Source organism: Eleutherodactylus coqui, chromosome 8 (assembly GCF_035609145.1).
Source record: "Eleutherodactylus coqui strain aEleCoq1 chromosome 8, aEleCoq1.hap1, whole genome shotgun sequence".
In the NCBI taxonomy this organism is placed as follows: domain Eukaryota; kingdom Metazoa; phylum Chordata; class Amphibia; order Anura; family Eleutherodactylidae; genus Eleutherodactylus; species Eleutherodactylus coqui.
The window spans coordinates 31,981,351-31,996,910 of record NC_089844.1 but is presented as its reverse complement, the minus strand read 5'-3'; the positions used below and the strand labels follow the sequence as shown (position 1 = coordinate 31,996,910).

At 42.5% G+C, this 15,560-nt stretch overlaps 1 protein-coding gene across 2 annotated transcripts in view; it reads left to right on the top strand.

The window, feature by feature from the left end:
• Positions 1 to 15,560, top strand: part of CDK15 (cyclin dependent kinase 15) — a 163,418-nt gene that overhangs the window by 117,781 nt on the left and 30,077 nt on the right. For both annotated transcript variants that reach the window (XM_066575422.1, XM_066575421.1), the window contains one exon: positions 2,262 to 2,401. In XM_066575422.1, coding sequence (XP_066431519.1) covers positions 2,262 to 2,401 — 140 coding nt within the window. The remainder of the gene's footprint in view (positions 1 to 2,261; positions 2,402 to 15,560) is intronic.

Here is a 15,560-nt window from a genome sequence, read left to right as displayed (position 1 = left end):
AAGCCACAAAACTACATCAAAAGGTATTAATTCACCTTCTGCAGGTTGACAAGTGGAGTGCAAGAAATAATACATTTGTCATAAAAACCCTCCAAAAATCTGTTGCAAAATGACACAAAAGCCAGGGTAGTTTACTGTACATATACTTAGACACACTGGCGTAACTATAGGGGATGCAGTTGCACCTGGGCCCAGGAGCCTTAGGGTCCTTTAAGGCCTCTCTTCTCTATATAGGGAGCCGAGTACTATGAATAAAGCATTATAGTTGTTACAGGTTTTGCATTGGGGCCCAGAAGCTTCAAGCTAGCCTCTGCATTAAGGAGTTAAGAGAAGTTGGGCAGGCTCCACGATAAACTTTTGCACCCGGGCCCATGAGCCTTTAGCCAAGCCCCTACTCAGAGGTGATTAATTTAAGTGGCTTCATTATCTATTGTTTATTATTAGAATATCCAGAAGATTAAACTGTATGATACACTTCTAAACAAACACTTGAATTTGGGTGCTAATTCCACTTGAGCGACATTTATTAGGCCACTGGCATGGTCTTATTTGTTACAGACTAATAAAATAAGCCCTCTGAGCTTCTTATACATTGTTTTGAAGTCACACTAAATGGATTCTTTCAATTACTAGTCGCACACACCCCGGACACCTCAGTAACTTGATACTGGGTCTGAGTTTATCTAACAGCATTGGACAGTGATTGGAAATTCCATTTCCCAAAGCTGGGCGTGTGCCGCTGCCAGATGAAGCTGTTCTACATTACAGGCCCCTCTGAAGGCTGAAGAGGAATGGAATCTACTGTGTTTTACAGCAAACAAAACTTCATCTCTTCTTGGGTTTAGTGGCCTGAAATCTTTGTTTTATATTCTGTCTATTAAATGGATTTGTTGGCGTGTAATTAACACCCAGCTGCTGTGCCTCTTGGACTCACCACCTATCTTTAGTAGACATCACTATGCTACACTACGTATTCTTTATTTCTTCCTGTCCATTGCTTTTAAGCTACCAATCAACCAAAAATGACTATTCTTGACTAGTATTGAATATGCTCAGCTAGCCAAATATTCCCATAAAGTCACTTGTAAGAGAGGCTTTACATGGGACGACTGCCGGGTGCAGAAAGGACAAGTTTGGTGGCTCAGTAGTTATTAATACTGCTTTGCAGTGCTGGAGGTCTAGCTTCACATCTGTCGAAGGATAACATCTGGATGGGTTATTATGTTCTCTTTGTGTTCATTCTTGTTGTTCTTCTCCTCCTCTCGGACAGAACAGACAAGTGTGACTCAGTTGTTAGGACTGCTGGAATTCTAGGTTCAAACCTGACTTACCGTCTCTTTTTTTAAAATACTTTTTGGTGATTTTATGCTAAAAATCTGGGCAGGGTGACCGATCTGATTTTGCATAAATGGGCCCGATTTTATTGACTGGACGATCACGATGAGCAATACTATCTGACTGTCGTCCTGAGACGTACTGCTCCAGTGCATTCACACAGGAGTGAAAGTGGTTCGCTCAAGGCAGGCAGAGCGTTCTGGAGATCTCTTTTGGCCACTCGTCTTCATTCACTGTGGACAAGCAGTGTTTCAAAGATGAACGAATGAAAAGTTGCTCACTAGTCACTTTGTTTTAGTGAACTGAATATTTCTATGCAGTGATTTTCTGTGGTACCACAGTAACCAGTTGCGTGCATTCAAAAAAATATGCATGCTGTTCTGAGATACAGTATGGTATGTACTGCCATAAAGTGGTCACAAAATGCTATCATATGTTCTTCATTTACATGTATTTCAATGAATATTGAACAAAAAACGAATTGTAGACTATTACTGTCACGGCTTGTTGGTTGCACTGCGTCCTGGCATGGTGGCCTTGACACAAGCCAAGACCTGCCACCTTGTTATGCAGGACAAGGGTTAATGCACCATTAACCCTTGTCCGACACAGACGTGACAATTACTTTGACCCAAAAAGTATATAGTTTTATCTTTTGATTGTCGTTCCTCTAAATGTTAATTTCAGAAACACAAAACTTTTAACTTTTTTTACATAAACACAGATCTACATTAGAATTTTGTGTCACAGAGTAATATTGTACAACACAAATTAGCATTCTGTAACACACAACGCTAATTACTATTTGTCGTACGTTTGACGTTATGCGGCTCATTCTATTTGTGTACTAGTAATTCATGAATTATACAGTTGGCTCTAACTTTTACTTGAAGTATTAAAGCATCAACCTTGTTTTGTTGTTCTAGATTGAGTAGAACCATGGGGGCTGAAGATCTGGCATGTAAGATGTTGAAAGGTTGTCCTCGTGAAAGGATTTCTGCTGAAGATGCCCTCCTTCATAAACTCTTCAGTACATTGCCTTGTCAACTTTATCAGCTATCTGATGGTAAGTTTTCGGGCACATCCATGTTTTATACGTATTAATCAAACACATCAAACACCTAAACCGTACGCTTGATGATTAAGTTGGTGAAGAAGCTGAGTGCTTTTGGGCATTCCTGTTTTCAAAAACCAACACTTTGTCAATAATCTCGTCTCACGGTGAAAGATTTAAGGAATTTTATTATTTAGAATAAAAACAAAGTAATTTAACCCCTTAAATGGGTTGTCTGAGGTATAGTTTATAGCCCTCCTGCATGAAGTAAAATAACAAATAGTGATATACTCACCTCTCCCCGCTTCCGCTCTGGTTCTTGGTCCTCTGTGCCTGTGTTTGTTTGCAGGCTGCATTGCTAGGACACCACAGGCACCGCAGGCAATAAGAGAGCCCACTGATCGAGCGCTAAGTTCTGTTATTGGCTTCAGTGCCGTGTGACACAGCAGGAGCGAGTAGAGGTGAGTATATCACTATACATTATCTTACTTTTACCTACAAACTATAACTTGGACAGCCCCTTTAAGGACAGCCTATTTTGGCGCTAAGAATGCAACAATGTTTAGGGGATTTTCATCTCCACTTTTCAAAAGCCATAACTTTTTTTGTTTTCCTATAGACATAGCCATATAAGGGCTTGTTTTTTGCACAGTGAGCTGTAGTTTTTAATGGTGCCATTTTTGAGTACATGTAATGTATTGCAAAACTTTTATTATTAATTTTTTTTGGAGGCAGGGAGAAAATACACATCAATTCTTCCAATTGTTTTTTTTTTCTCACAGCATTACGCATACAGCATAAATCACACGATACATCTTTTTCTGCATGTTGGTACAATTACGACGATACCTAAATTATGTATTTTTTTAGGCTTTTCCACTCTTGCATAAGAAAACCCCTTTTTTGGAAATTATTTTTTTGTATCCCTGCATACAGTCCCATAACTTTTTTATTTCACTATCGATAGAGCTCTGTGAGGGCTTGTTTTTTTGCATAATGAGCAGTTTTTATTGGTACCATGTAGTGGTACATATGACTATTTTTGATCACCCTTATTGCATTTTTTTGGAGGCAAAGTGAACAAAATAACCATGTTTGCTCAGTTTTTTTCAGCATTTGCTGTGCAGAATAAATAGATACCAAATATTTGGGAAGGGAGGTTCGATTTTTTTTTATGCCAAGAGGGAAGAGTGCGCAAAAAAGTGTTTGTTTTTTTTCAATTACTATTTATTCTCTTTTTTTCTTTACTACTTTTATATTACTTATAATTGCGATCACAGGCCATGGCAGGCCCCCAACTATTTTGTTTTGTGTCTGGTTGCCAGCAACCAATTAGTGCTCTGCAATTACGTATCAGAGGGCCGATGACATCACAGAGGTCGCGCGCTCCCTCTGTGAACCCTTTACATGCCACGATCTACATTGATTGTGGCATGTAAAAAAATGTTTATATATATATATATATATATATATATATATATATATACACACACACACTCACCTCTCCGCCGCTGTCGTGTAAATATTTCCTGCGGGGAGTCCTTTTGTTACTGAACTCTGTGACAGCCCTGTCACAGTGTTCAGTGACACAGGGACTCCCCGCGGGGAGTAAAGAATCCCCTGTCACAGCTGTGGCAGAGGATCGCGATGTTCTCCCATTGCTTTCAGTACGACCGACGCTTCTGCACTCCCATTGAAGGCAATGGGCTACCGGCAAGCCCTGCAGGGATTTTCGGAGAAAGGCTTTAAGTATACGCCCTTCCCTAAAAATCATCCCTAGAATGTGTTAAAAATAAAAAATATATACTCACCTCTCCTCAGCTGGCGGGGCTCAGGTACACCCAGCCTGTCTTCTCCCTGCACTGCTCTGATTCTGTTTCAGCAGGTGGGGATTTAAAATTCCCGCCTGCTGAAAGGGCTGTATGTGATTGGCTGAGCGTCTGAGCCCCGGCAGATGCGGAGAGGTGAGTATATATATTTTTTTATTTTTAACACATTCTAGGGATGATTTTCAGGAAATGGCTTATATTTAAAGCCCTTCCCTGAAAATCCCTGCAGGGCTTGCCGGCAGCCCATTGTTTTCAATGAGAGTGCAGAAGCGCCGGTCCCATTGAAAGCAATGGGAGAACATCGCGATCCTCTACCACAGTATTCAGCGACAAGGGGATTCCCCGAGGGGAATATTTACACGCACCACAGACGTGAACACACCATAGGGAACCAATGGTTCTAATAGATGCGTGGTTCTGTGCGCACATAATCACGCTCATCTGAATCCACCCTCAATATGGAAAGACAAGCAAGGCAGCTCACTTACTAACAGGCAAGTGTCCCAGAGCCGAGTGCACTGGAATATAATTATGGTACCCACATAGAGAGTGAATACTTGAAAAAGACCAGATCTCAAAGCTATTTGGATAAACATGTAACAAACCAACAATGGTTGGTGGTAAGAAAACATCATGGTAGAAAGCCAGAATAAATATCCGCACCATGTGTAATAAGTCCATCTTATGATGTTACAAATACAATTGTGCTGATCTGCTGATGGTCGTGATAATATAATTGCCATGCTCGCTTTCTCCCAGTTAGGGCTGATTCACACAGGCATGAGAGTTTTTGAGTCCATATGGACAGACTGAAAATAGCCAATTCTTCGAGTATTTCAGATTTTTTGCATGTATAATTATGCAGCATACTTATGCGCGCAAAAATATACATAAGGGCCCTTGTCTCGATACACAAATAGGCAGTGAATATTTGCACTAGCCCATTCACTATGGACCATTAGGTGTATAATATGCCTCACAATAGGACATGCTGCGAAAATTGTGTAAAAAATATGCAGATTAGAGATGAGCGAGTATACTCGCTAAGGCACATTACTCGAGCGAGTAGTGCCTTAGCCAAGTATCTCCCCGCTCGTCTCTAAAGATTCGGGGGCTGGCCCCAGTGACAGGTGAGTTGCGGCGGGGAGAGAGGGAGAGAGAGATCTCCCCTCCGTTCCTCCCCGCTCTCCCCCGCCGCTCCCCAAATCTTTAGAGACGAGCGGGGAGATACTCGGCTAAGGCACTACTCGCTCATCTCTAATGCAGATGTGAATAAACCCATTGAAATCAATGGGTTCTATTTAATGTGTATTACATATGTAAAAAATATGTGGCGTATTTACACCCATGTGATTGAGGCCTACGGGTGCTATTACACAATCGCCGTTAACGCTCATGTGAAGCCGCTCTTACAAGGGCATATTTTCACTGCAATTTTACTGCGTGTGGCATGTGATGTCCATAGCCCATTGATTTATATTGGGCCACTCCCACTAGTGTTTTTTTTTCCACGCATGTATTACTTGCGCAAAAAAACCCGCAACATGCATTATCTTGGCGTGTAATTTGTGCTCATGCATGCCAAATCAGTGCATGGAGATTGGCAGTATGCAGCAGGTCATTACATACTTTACATACTTTCTGCGTGACGGCTCACACGGTCGGGTGAGCCCAGCCAAATAGTGATATTTGCCAGGCTGCACCTATATCTGCAGGATCAGCCTGGCAATTGTCAGGAAAACTCGAGCACCACTAGCGCTCGTGTAATAGAAACCTTATAGAGGCTTTTTCCAACAGAACTCTGAATGTGTCCTAAGGCTGCCTTCACACTGACATGAGCGATACTGGGCTGAGAATCACGGCCCGATATCGCCCTCGCCATCCATGTGAAAGCCTCGTGGATGCGTGACATTTTATGTGAAAACAGCCTCGCATCACTGCGGGGATGAAGGGAATCCCCTGTTGCGGCTGTCACAGCCATGGCAGAGGATCGTGGAGTTCTCCCATTGCTTTTAATGGATGCAAGAGCTCACAGCTATATAGAACATGCTGCAATTTGTTTCCTGCATAGCACCGTGCGAATGGCCGCACCGAAAAACCACAGGATTTTCGCAGGATAAGCACAGCTTCAAAACCAAAAGCATTTAGCCGCAGGTTGGAGCGCCTTTGCCGTCAGCATTCCGCTGCAGCTTTCTCTCCCCATAGAGAGGAGAGAGGCTGCTGCGGAAAAGAATTGACATGCTGCAGAATTGCATTCCGCGCTGCATGTCCGTTTTCGTGCGGCTTGGCCGCAGCGTGCGGACGAGATTTTTGCAAAATCTTGTCCACTTTGCTGACTAATCCCAGGATTAGGAGCCACGGGCGGGATTGCCATGCAGACTTTCCACATGGAAATTCCGCTGCAATTCCGCCCCGTGTGAACCCAACCTTAATGCAGATGTGAATCGGTCCTTAGATTCACCTGTCTCAGTGTGATGTCAGCCAGCAAGCCAGTCGTTGCTGTGTGTGAGTGGGCATATCTTCTGGAGCACTGAACCCTGACCTACGTTGGTATCCTCCTAGCAGTGTTCCTACAAGGTAAATGTGTGCACACCATCTATAACTCTTAAATAAAGAGGGGAAGTATGGAGGATCTTCTATCGAATTCTATTGTTGGCCATGCCGAGGAATTTACCGTTTCAGAATTTTAATTTTTTTTTTGGCATTGCGAAGAGCAAATATACATGAAACCCTTAAAACAGTGACCCACATTACGTCTTGCATGACCAATTTGAATATTTCTCAGCTTGGCCAAGTATACGTGTGTTTTGTATGTAGTGAGGGTAAGCTGCTAGCAAACACCTCTGGCAGCAGCTGATGTGTTGAGAACAAATGGATTAAACTGCCTGATCTTATCTCCCCCAATATCAGAAGACTAGGGAGGCCACCATACACATCAGATGATTGGCTGGTCCTGCCAGATATGGTGGGCTCAGCTGATCCAAATATAATTTGTGTGACCACCCTAATGTAAAAAAACACAGGGTTTCTCCACTGCACAATCTCTTTTTGTTAGAATGGCCTGCTGAAGTTAAGATGATCACGCAAGTACATCAACGATCAGCTGTAATCTGAGGAATGCAACAACACATGTCCATTCCCCTTGCAGCACCACCTCAAGAGAAATGAGGCATTACATGGTACCCTTTGAAATCAATATCTGACCATGTAATGCATGCTCTTTGTAGTCACTCACCACTATGGCTAATTGATGGAGGGAAGAAAATAAGAGACTCTACTATATAAACTCACATGCCTTAATTAGGTATTTTAAATGAGTCTTCTAAATGCACAGCCCATTTAAAGTCACTTTTTATGAACTTGCACTAATATAAAAGTGAACTGCGTCAATTCTCTAAAATCCAATATGAAAGGAAGGATCCATTAGAAGAACATTTAACGTCCCTAGTGCAATCCTGTTTGCATTAGTCTGTAGTCAAACAATGAAGCAACAGGTACAATCAGCTATACAGCAGCCTTTGTCTGATGACTGCTTCTGCTCATGAAAAAGGCAATGCTGATTATAGAAGTGTACTAGAAATTACCTATATACACACAATTACTTAAAGGGGGTTTGTCATTAGAAAAAGAAAAAGAAATACTTATCTATTCCTCCCCAGGCAGTCTTCTTACCACTTCTTCTACTCACCTATCTTCTTCTGGCTCCCCGGATTACGTCGCCTCCAGCTGACAGGATCCTCTTCTTCCTGCAGTTCACTTCCTGCAGGGCAGTAAACGCTACGAGTAATGCAGCATTCACTGCCTAGCAGGGAATGCTGAAACATTGGCAGCCTGCTCTAGCGCGATACTTCATGCATGCGCAGTCACGCTAAAGCAGGGTGCTGAGCATTCGTCATTCCCTATTAGGCAGTGAATACTCGGTCACTAGTGACGTAGCGCATATCGCCCTACAGGAAGCAGAATACCGGCAATGTACGCTTCGTCACAGGGAGAAGAGGATCCGGCCGGCTGGAGGTGACATGACCCGGGGAACTGGAGGAGCCAGGCGAAGATCTGGTAAGGAGACTGCCTGGGGAGGAATAGGTAAGTAAGTATAGAATTTTTTTATGACAAACCCCTTTAATATATGTCTAGTTGTCTGCCTCAGCTTACCGAATGATAAGTGTACAGTCCAAAAGTAATGTGTTCTGTATACTTTTCAGGTTAACAATCTACAACTGTTTTACAGTTAAAGGGGTTATCAAGAACTTTAGGATAGGTCATCAATATCAGATCGGGTGGGGGCAACTCCCTGCACCTCTGCCGTTCAGCTGTTTGAAGGAACAGCGGTGCTCAGGTGAACACTCGGGCCTCTACATTGAATACCAAGCACAGAGTCATACATTTTGTAGTGGCTCTACCTGGTATTCATGCTCAATCACATTCACTTCAACTGAATTGCAAAAGGCCATGTGACTAATGGATGAGACATCACAGGCTTAGAAAGAAGCTACAGCCCTCATCTGAGCACCCCTCAAACCAGAGGCCTAACTTGAAGCTCCTGGCCCCCAATGCAAAACCTGTAACAGGGCCCCCAACTATAATGTTTTACTCATAGTACTGGGCTCCCTATATGGAGAAGAGAGGCTTACGGCCCCCTAAAGCTCCTGGGCCCGGGTGCAACTGTACCCCCTGCGTCCCCTATAGTTAGCTATACCAGTGCCTCAAACCGCTGATGAGCAGGGGTGCTGGGAGTCGGATCCTCACTGATCTAAGAGTGACATGCTACTTCTTAATATCACATGTGGATTTTTCTCATAGGCAGGGGCTAAATCTTCATATGGATCCACACATTTCTGCAGCGATTTTAGAGGCATAATCTGTGTGGAAAAACCCAATGTGTGTGAAAGTACCCTGATGCATCAATTTGTCATCTGCAAATGAGATCTAAACTACCGACTATTGTAAAGTAGCCTGTAGACTTCTGATATAAAAAGTAAGAAGCTATAGTGGCTTTTATATTCCCATCCATTTTGCTCCATTTTCAGGTCACTTCTGCAGCAAGAGAAAGCAATTCAGTTCATAGTTACAGTATATCTGAAGAGTACTTCTAAACTTGGAACTTCCCTTTCATGCTGAGTAGCAGCTTCATTAACACCTAGCAGTGGCTCCAATGCTGGAAACTTACAGTAAATTACAGTAACTTATTGTACCAATTTCCCAATAGGACAGACCTATTTAAATTGATAACAAGTTTGTTATGGCTTTTCTGTATTCAACTCCTCAAACTTACGACAGCATTCATGTCTCACCTGTTAAAAAAAGAGCACATATGGGGCCATGCATGCCAAGAGATGCCAAAAGAGCCCAGTACTCTGGAGATAGATTATACCCCTTTGTTCTAGATCAGAGGGATACTCAGCACCTGGACCTCACTGGTACAAACTTTTGACATGTTTCTATGCCATGTCAGATGTCTTATGAATTGAAAGTGACCCTTTAACCAGCAGTGCTATGGATGACTTGACCCTGTTAGACCTTTTAGAAGCAGAACATTTCTTGCAGGTCAGATGGTCCCTTTTGGTGCCGCTAACTGCGTGAAAAACTAAAGTCCAAGTCATCACATATGGTCATTAGTATTCATGGCACACTTTATTGAAGTCTACCAATAAACACTATGAGGGGACTGTTTAGTGGTAACTAGAGATGAGCGAGCATACTCGCTAAGGACAATTGCTCGATCGAGCACTGACCTTAGCAAATACCTGCCCGCTTGGGAGCAAAAATTCAGCTGCCGGCGGCGGGTGGGGAGCGGTGGGGGAGAGCGGGGAGGAACAGAGGGGACATCTCTCTCTCCCTCTCCCCCCTCCCCCCCGCTCCCCCTGCTCATGGCCGCAACTCACCTCTCACCCGCGCCGGCAGCCAAACCTTTTCTTCCAAGCGGGGAGATACTCGCTAAGGTCAATGCTCGCTTGAGCAATTGTCCTTAGCGAGTATGCTCGCTCTTCTCTAGTGGTAACATTTATGCCAGCTTGGCCTGAACACAGGTTTGTCTTTACCCTGCCCGGATATATCCCTAGATTTCCATTGTGAAATACAGATGTAAAGGATGTTTGCAACATTTGGTTCTCAAACATTATTCAACCATTTTAAAGGGGGTTTCTAATGATTCTTATCTTTGGGCAATATGCCTTACCAGTGAGAATACCTTATACCTGTAATCTCTCCCTAAATGTCCCAGAGCTACTAGACCTCTCCCCCTTCGAAGTTTTGCAAGTAGAAGGTCAATACTCATTACTGCTAGAAACTGGTTAACAAAAACACTCTACAGAACACATGGCAATGACTGAGTCACATGTCCTGGGGTCCTTTGGTAATCCTTTTGATAGATTGTCCTATAAATTCCTAGCATGCCTACTCTTTATTTGGGTTATCTCCTAAATCCTGAACGGGCCAGTTTACCGCTTATGTCTTCCTATAAATGTGTAGGATTTCAGTTCTCTCATTACTAGGAATCTTAGTCAATGGAACATTCCATTCATCCATATGGTGAAATTATGCTTCTAATTCCTAAGTAAACATTCTGAAACTGGCGAAGAGCTTAAAACGTCTACTCCATTTCTGAAATTACTCATCAAGCATTCTGTGCAGACAGCGCACATCACTGTGATCCAAAAAATATGCATTTTTCTAAAACAAGCTTTCTGATGCTGACATCTCCTGTTCTATTATATATTTTCGGAATATTACACCATTAAGAGAGGAAGTCAGCTGACATGCTAATGAAAGTATTGGCTTCCTGCATTAAAAGACTCGAATTAAACTCAATATCTGCCTTTTTAACATACTGTAGATTAATGTGTAAAGGCCCATTTACACCAGCCGATAATCGTATAAAAAAAACAAAAACCGCTGATCGACAATCGTTTAAGCGATAATCAGTGCGTGTAAATGTGCTCCCATCGTCCGCTTTTCGGGGACAGCTAGCTGATTATTAAATTCAAGCTAACCTAAAAATCGTCGGTCACTTTTATTAGAAGTTCTCCACGGGGAGTGCTGATAGCATTGTTTCCCAGTGGAGAACAAAGGATCTGAGCGCAGAAAATAGCCCTAGGGCTATTAACTGCATTCAGCTAAGGCTTCATTTGCACACTTAATGTTACGATACTAGTAGTGTGCACAGAAACGCACGGCGCGGAACTTTCAATACTAGTAGTGTGCACAGGTACACACGGTACGGGTATGTTACAATACAGGTAGTGTGCATGGGTGCACATGTCACGGGACTCCCTGCCTCTCACCCACGCCAATGTCCCTTCCTGGAGGTAGCCCCAATGGTGGACAGGTCCAGGCCACCAACACTGACCCTTCGCTGCCTAGTGGCAAGACAGAAAGGAACCGCCGTACCTATGCAGAAAGCAACTTACTGGTACCTACAGGCTAGGCTGAAAGTATGGACCAATATGACAGGAAAAACTGGTAAACCAGGAGCAGCTACTATCAACAGTAGCAGAACACCCAGCACAAACTAGGAACAGGTCAAAGTACCAGAGCCAGAACTCAGCAGGTCTGAAAAGCAGGACTGCTCAGGGATCACTGGAGAATAATCAGCAACTCCCAAGCAGCAAGAGCTGGATCCTATAGGGAGGTGGGAGAAGCTGGTTGGCTGCCAGATAAGTCAATCACCAGCCACACCTCTCAGACACTAGCAGGATAATTAACCTAGGCTAGAAGGCGCAGGAGCTGTTAACCCTGGCCAGTCTGGATAGAACCTACAGACACTAGGTGTGCTGGTAATTATTTAACCAAGTGCTGACAGACATAACACTTAATTGGTATTTAAGTAGCTGAGTAGCTACTTAATAGTTTTTGCAAAATGATCGCTCAAACCTGTAACTCAAACTGTCGTTTAAATGATCATCTGCTGGTGTAAATGGGCCTTTAGTCTGCTTCTGTATAGGAAAACAATCCTTCACCATTGTCACTCGACCCTTATCAGAGTGAAGGGTGTATCTAGCCAAGGTAGAACATGAGTTGGGAAAATGCACATCCTGCTTTCTTTCCTAGTTACCAGTTACACTTATATCAGACTTTTAATTTTCCTGAGAACTTATAAATTGTTTGAGACTTTATTGATGGCCTATTCTCAGGATAAGACATCAATAGTTCATTGTGTAGGGGCCGCCGCTCGGGATTCCCAACAATCAGCTTACAGTCTGGTCCACTGTTAGTGCAGTGGGGCCAGACATTATCATCAGTGGTTAGGGCCAGAAGTGCAATAAAGGCTTCTCTCCCATTGAAATCAATTGAAGTGATGCCCCTTATTATATTTCCATCTCTGACCCTAATGAGGCTGAAATACCTCTTTTAATGCATCAATAATTACATAGGAAAAGATTAAGGGGGAATTTAATGAGGCTGGAATTTCATATATTGGCTTTAATCTGAAGCCTGCTGGAGGAAGATGCTCCAAATGCATTAAGGCCACTCTCACAAAAGCGCTCTTTACCGGGATTACCGCAGCGTTTTGAATGCCGTGATAATCGCAGTATAATGATCCCATTGATTTCAGTTGCAGTGTTTTACTTAGCGCCTGTGTGAGAGAAGCCCATCTGGGCACTACAAACCAAAATATGAGCTGTAGATTTTTACTATAACTTACTCAAGTTTTCTGGAGTAAGTAATGGGTCAATATGCCAAGCCATGGGGTGGGGCACACCCCCTCCCAATTTTTATTGTACTACGCAAAGTGATCAGAATCGATCACAGGGTTTCATAACAGTGTAGGCGCCCAGTTGGATCAGCTTGACTGCAAGTGACTCAAACTGCAACTGGGTAACAGCTTTAACCTTCGACTGTGGATGTGATTTATTTGTTACACTTCTGTGGGGTCTCACGGTCTGCTATATATTGGGGTTGACTTTTTTCACAATAATGAACTGGATGTTTACAATAACTTGTTTTTAGTAATTTTCAGTTATAAATAATTTTAAAACATGTAGAATAATCAACTTTGACTCATATATTTTAGTAATGTTACATAATAAAGAACTATAGGAACTTTTCAGTCGATGCAACCACCTCTCATACCGGTCTTTTCGTTACTAAAACAAAAGCTACTGAGCTGTTCAGTCGCAGGGGGAGCAGGGAAGTATGCGATACTCGGAAATCTAGAATGGGGAGGGGTCTGCGAAACTCCACGGCCACAGCTAAAGGTTAAGGACCTGTTACGTAGTCATATTTCTTTAGTTTCACTAAATGCCCCAAAGTCTTAAGGTACCTTTACACGGGACAACTGTTGAGCACAGGTATATCGGCTTGAGAAAAAGGTGCCTGAGAGCACTAAAACGCGTTGCCGCCTATCATATAATAAAGGATCTTTATGAACCAATCCCAGGCTAATATGACTGCATCATCATTCTGTCTGTAGCAATCGACACTTCTAGGGGGGAGCTTCTGCTCTTCATACCCCCCTCCCTCAGAGTAAGTGCCATTTCTTTACTATTTCCTTGATGTGGTCTATGGTATCTTCTATACGCATTCCAGGAAAGCAGTATTTTTTATTGATTATTGTCCTCTCTCCTGTTTATCTGGGGAAGTTTTTCTTTTTAGAAACCCCCTCTGTACCTCTGCAGCTCTCCCCCTGGAGGATGTGAATGTGTGGTGGATGACCATTTGAAGAACCCTGATGCGCTCTCTGCATTTTTTGTCTGATAGGTGAATGATTTCTTGCTCAGTGCCCTGCCGGCAGCCGTGTGTACACAGAATGATTATCACCAAAATCAGCTTTTTCCAGCAAGAATTTGGGTGATAATCACCTCATGCAAAGGTACCTTTAAATGGGTGACATTATAGTGCCCCCATCAAGGCTCCTCCTTACAAAGAGCCATTCCTCTTAATATATGTGCAGCAATAGGTCTTACTGCTAGTTAAGTATTCCCCAGTTTATAATCATTCTGCCCCTACTATAACAGAAATCATCCGTCCATGTACTGATTTCCTGGTCACATTTGATGGTCTAATACATAGCAGCCAATCAGAGGAGGTAGAGCTTCAGGGGGAGGAGAGAGCAGAAGCCTGAACCAATGATGAGAGAAGAGGTGTGTCTCCCTGAACCAGTGATGAGACAGGGGGTGTGTCTGACTACCACAGACTCCCTGTAAGCATTGTAGATCAACTGTAGTCACAAATCACAGCTCTTCCCTAATAAAGATGAGCTAAAAAGCTTCAAAGCAGGTTAATATCCCTTATAGGTACGGGCTTACATATAATTTTTTACCTTATGAAAAACACCAGCAGCTTTCTACAAATTCCCAAGTTAACTATGAATTATACAGAGCTATAATAAGACAGTCATAATAAAAAATATGTAGGAAAATTACAAAGTGCATAGAATCCCATTGACATGCAGCCCCATAAACCTTGCCACCCCAGGCACATGTCTAGCTTGTGTATAGGATACTTAAAGAAAGATACTACAAAAGAGTGTTGATAAGTCCTTGGCTTTGACCAAAAGAAAATTGATACAGATCAAGGAATTTGCACAGTTATCTTATATAGTCCCATCGGATATCAAAGTTTGATTGTTCTCAGTAGGAGAAACCACTTAATCTTGTAGATATGATACCTTTTATTTCTCAGAAATTTTACTGAATTTTGTAATAATACATTAAAACAAATATAAACAAAGCAGTCATTGTTTAATAAACATCAAATATAGAATAGATCAATGAAACTTATAATCCTGATGATACGATACCTTTTAATGGCTAACGAAAAGACATGATTTTATAGCGAGCTTTTAAACCTACTCAGGGTTCTTCTTCGGGCTTGATGAACCCTAAGTAGGTTTGAAAGCTTGCTATAACATCATGAGAAATGGGTGGAGAGGAGAAGTGCTCCCTTGGACATCCACTCTACTCCAGCTCATGACTCTGTTACCCAGTATTTAGGGTATGAGTTCCCTTCCCTGAGAGTGAAGTCATCCCAGCACTACTGATGAAGGGGTTTAACCCAAAACGCGTTTATTAGCTGGATTTTAAATTTCAATATTCTAAATAAAACGAGAAGTTGGCTATTCATCTAATTGTTCTGGCACCTTTATTGGAACCTCTGGAGAGTTGCGCCTTCCCAGCAGATTTTTTTTTCAGCATATGCTATAACATCATGCCTTTTTGTTAGCCATTAAAAGAGAACAAACCCATTTTGCTCTACTGGCTAACACAGTACTAAACCTTTTTCTTTTTATCGGATATCAATGCACTTCTGGCTGTAGTGCTGCCACTTCTTCAACTCATCCAGAAATACTTCCTTTGGTTGGATTGTGAACCAGGCATCAGCTGCTGCAATTAGGTCAGAAATGG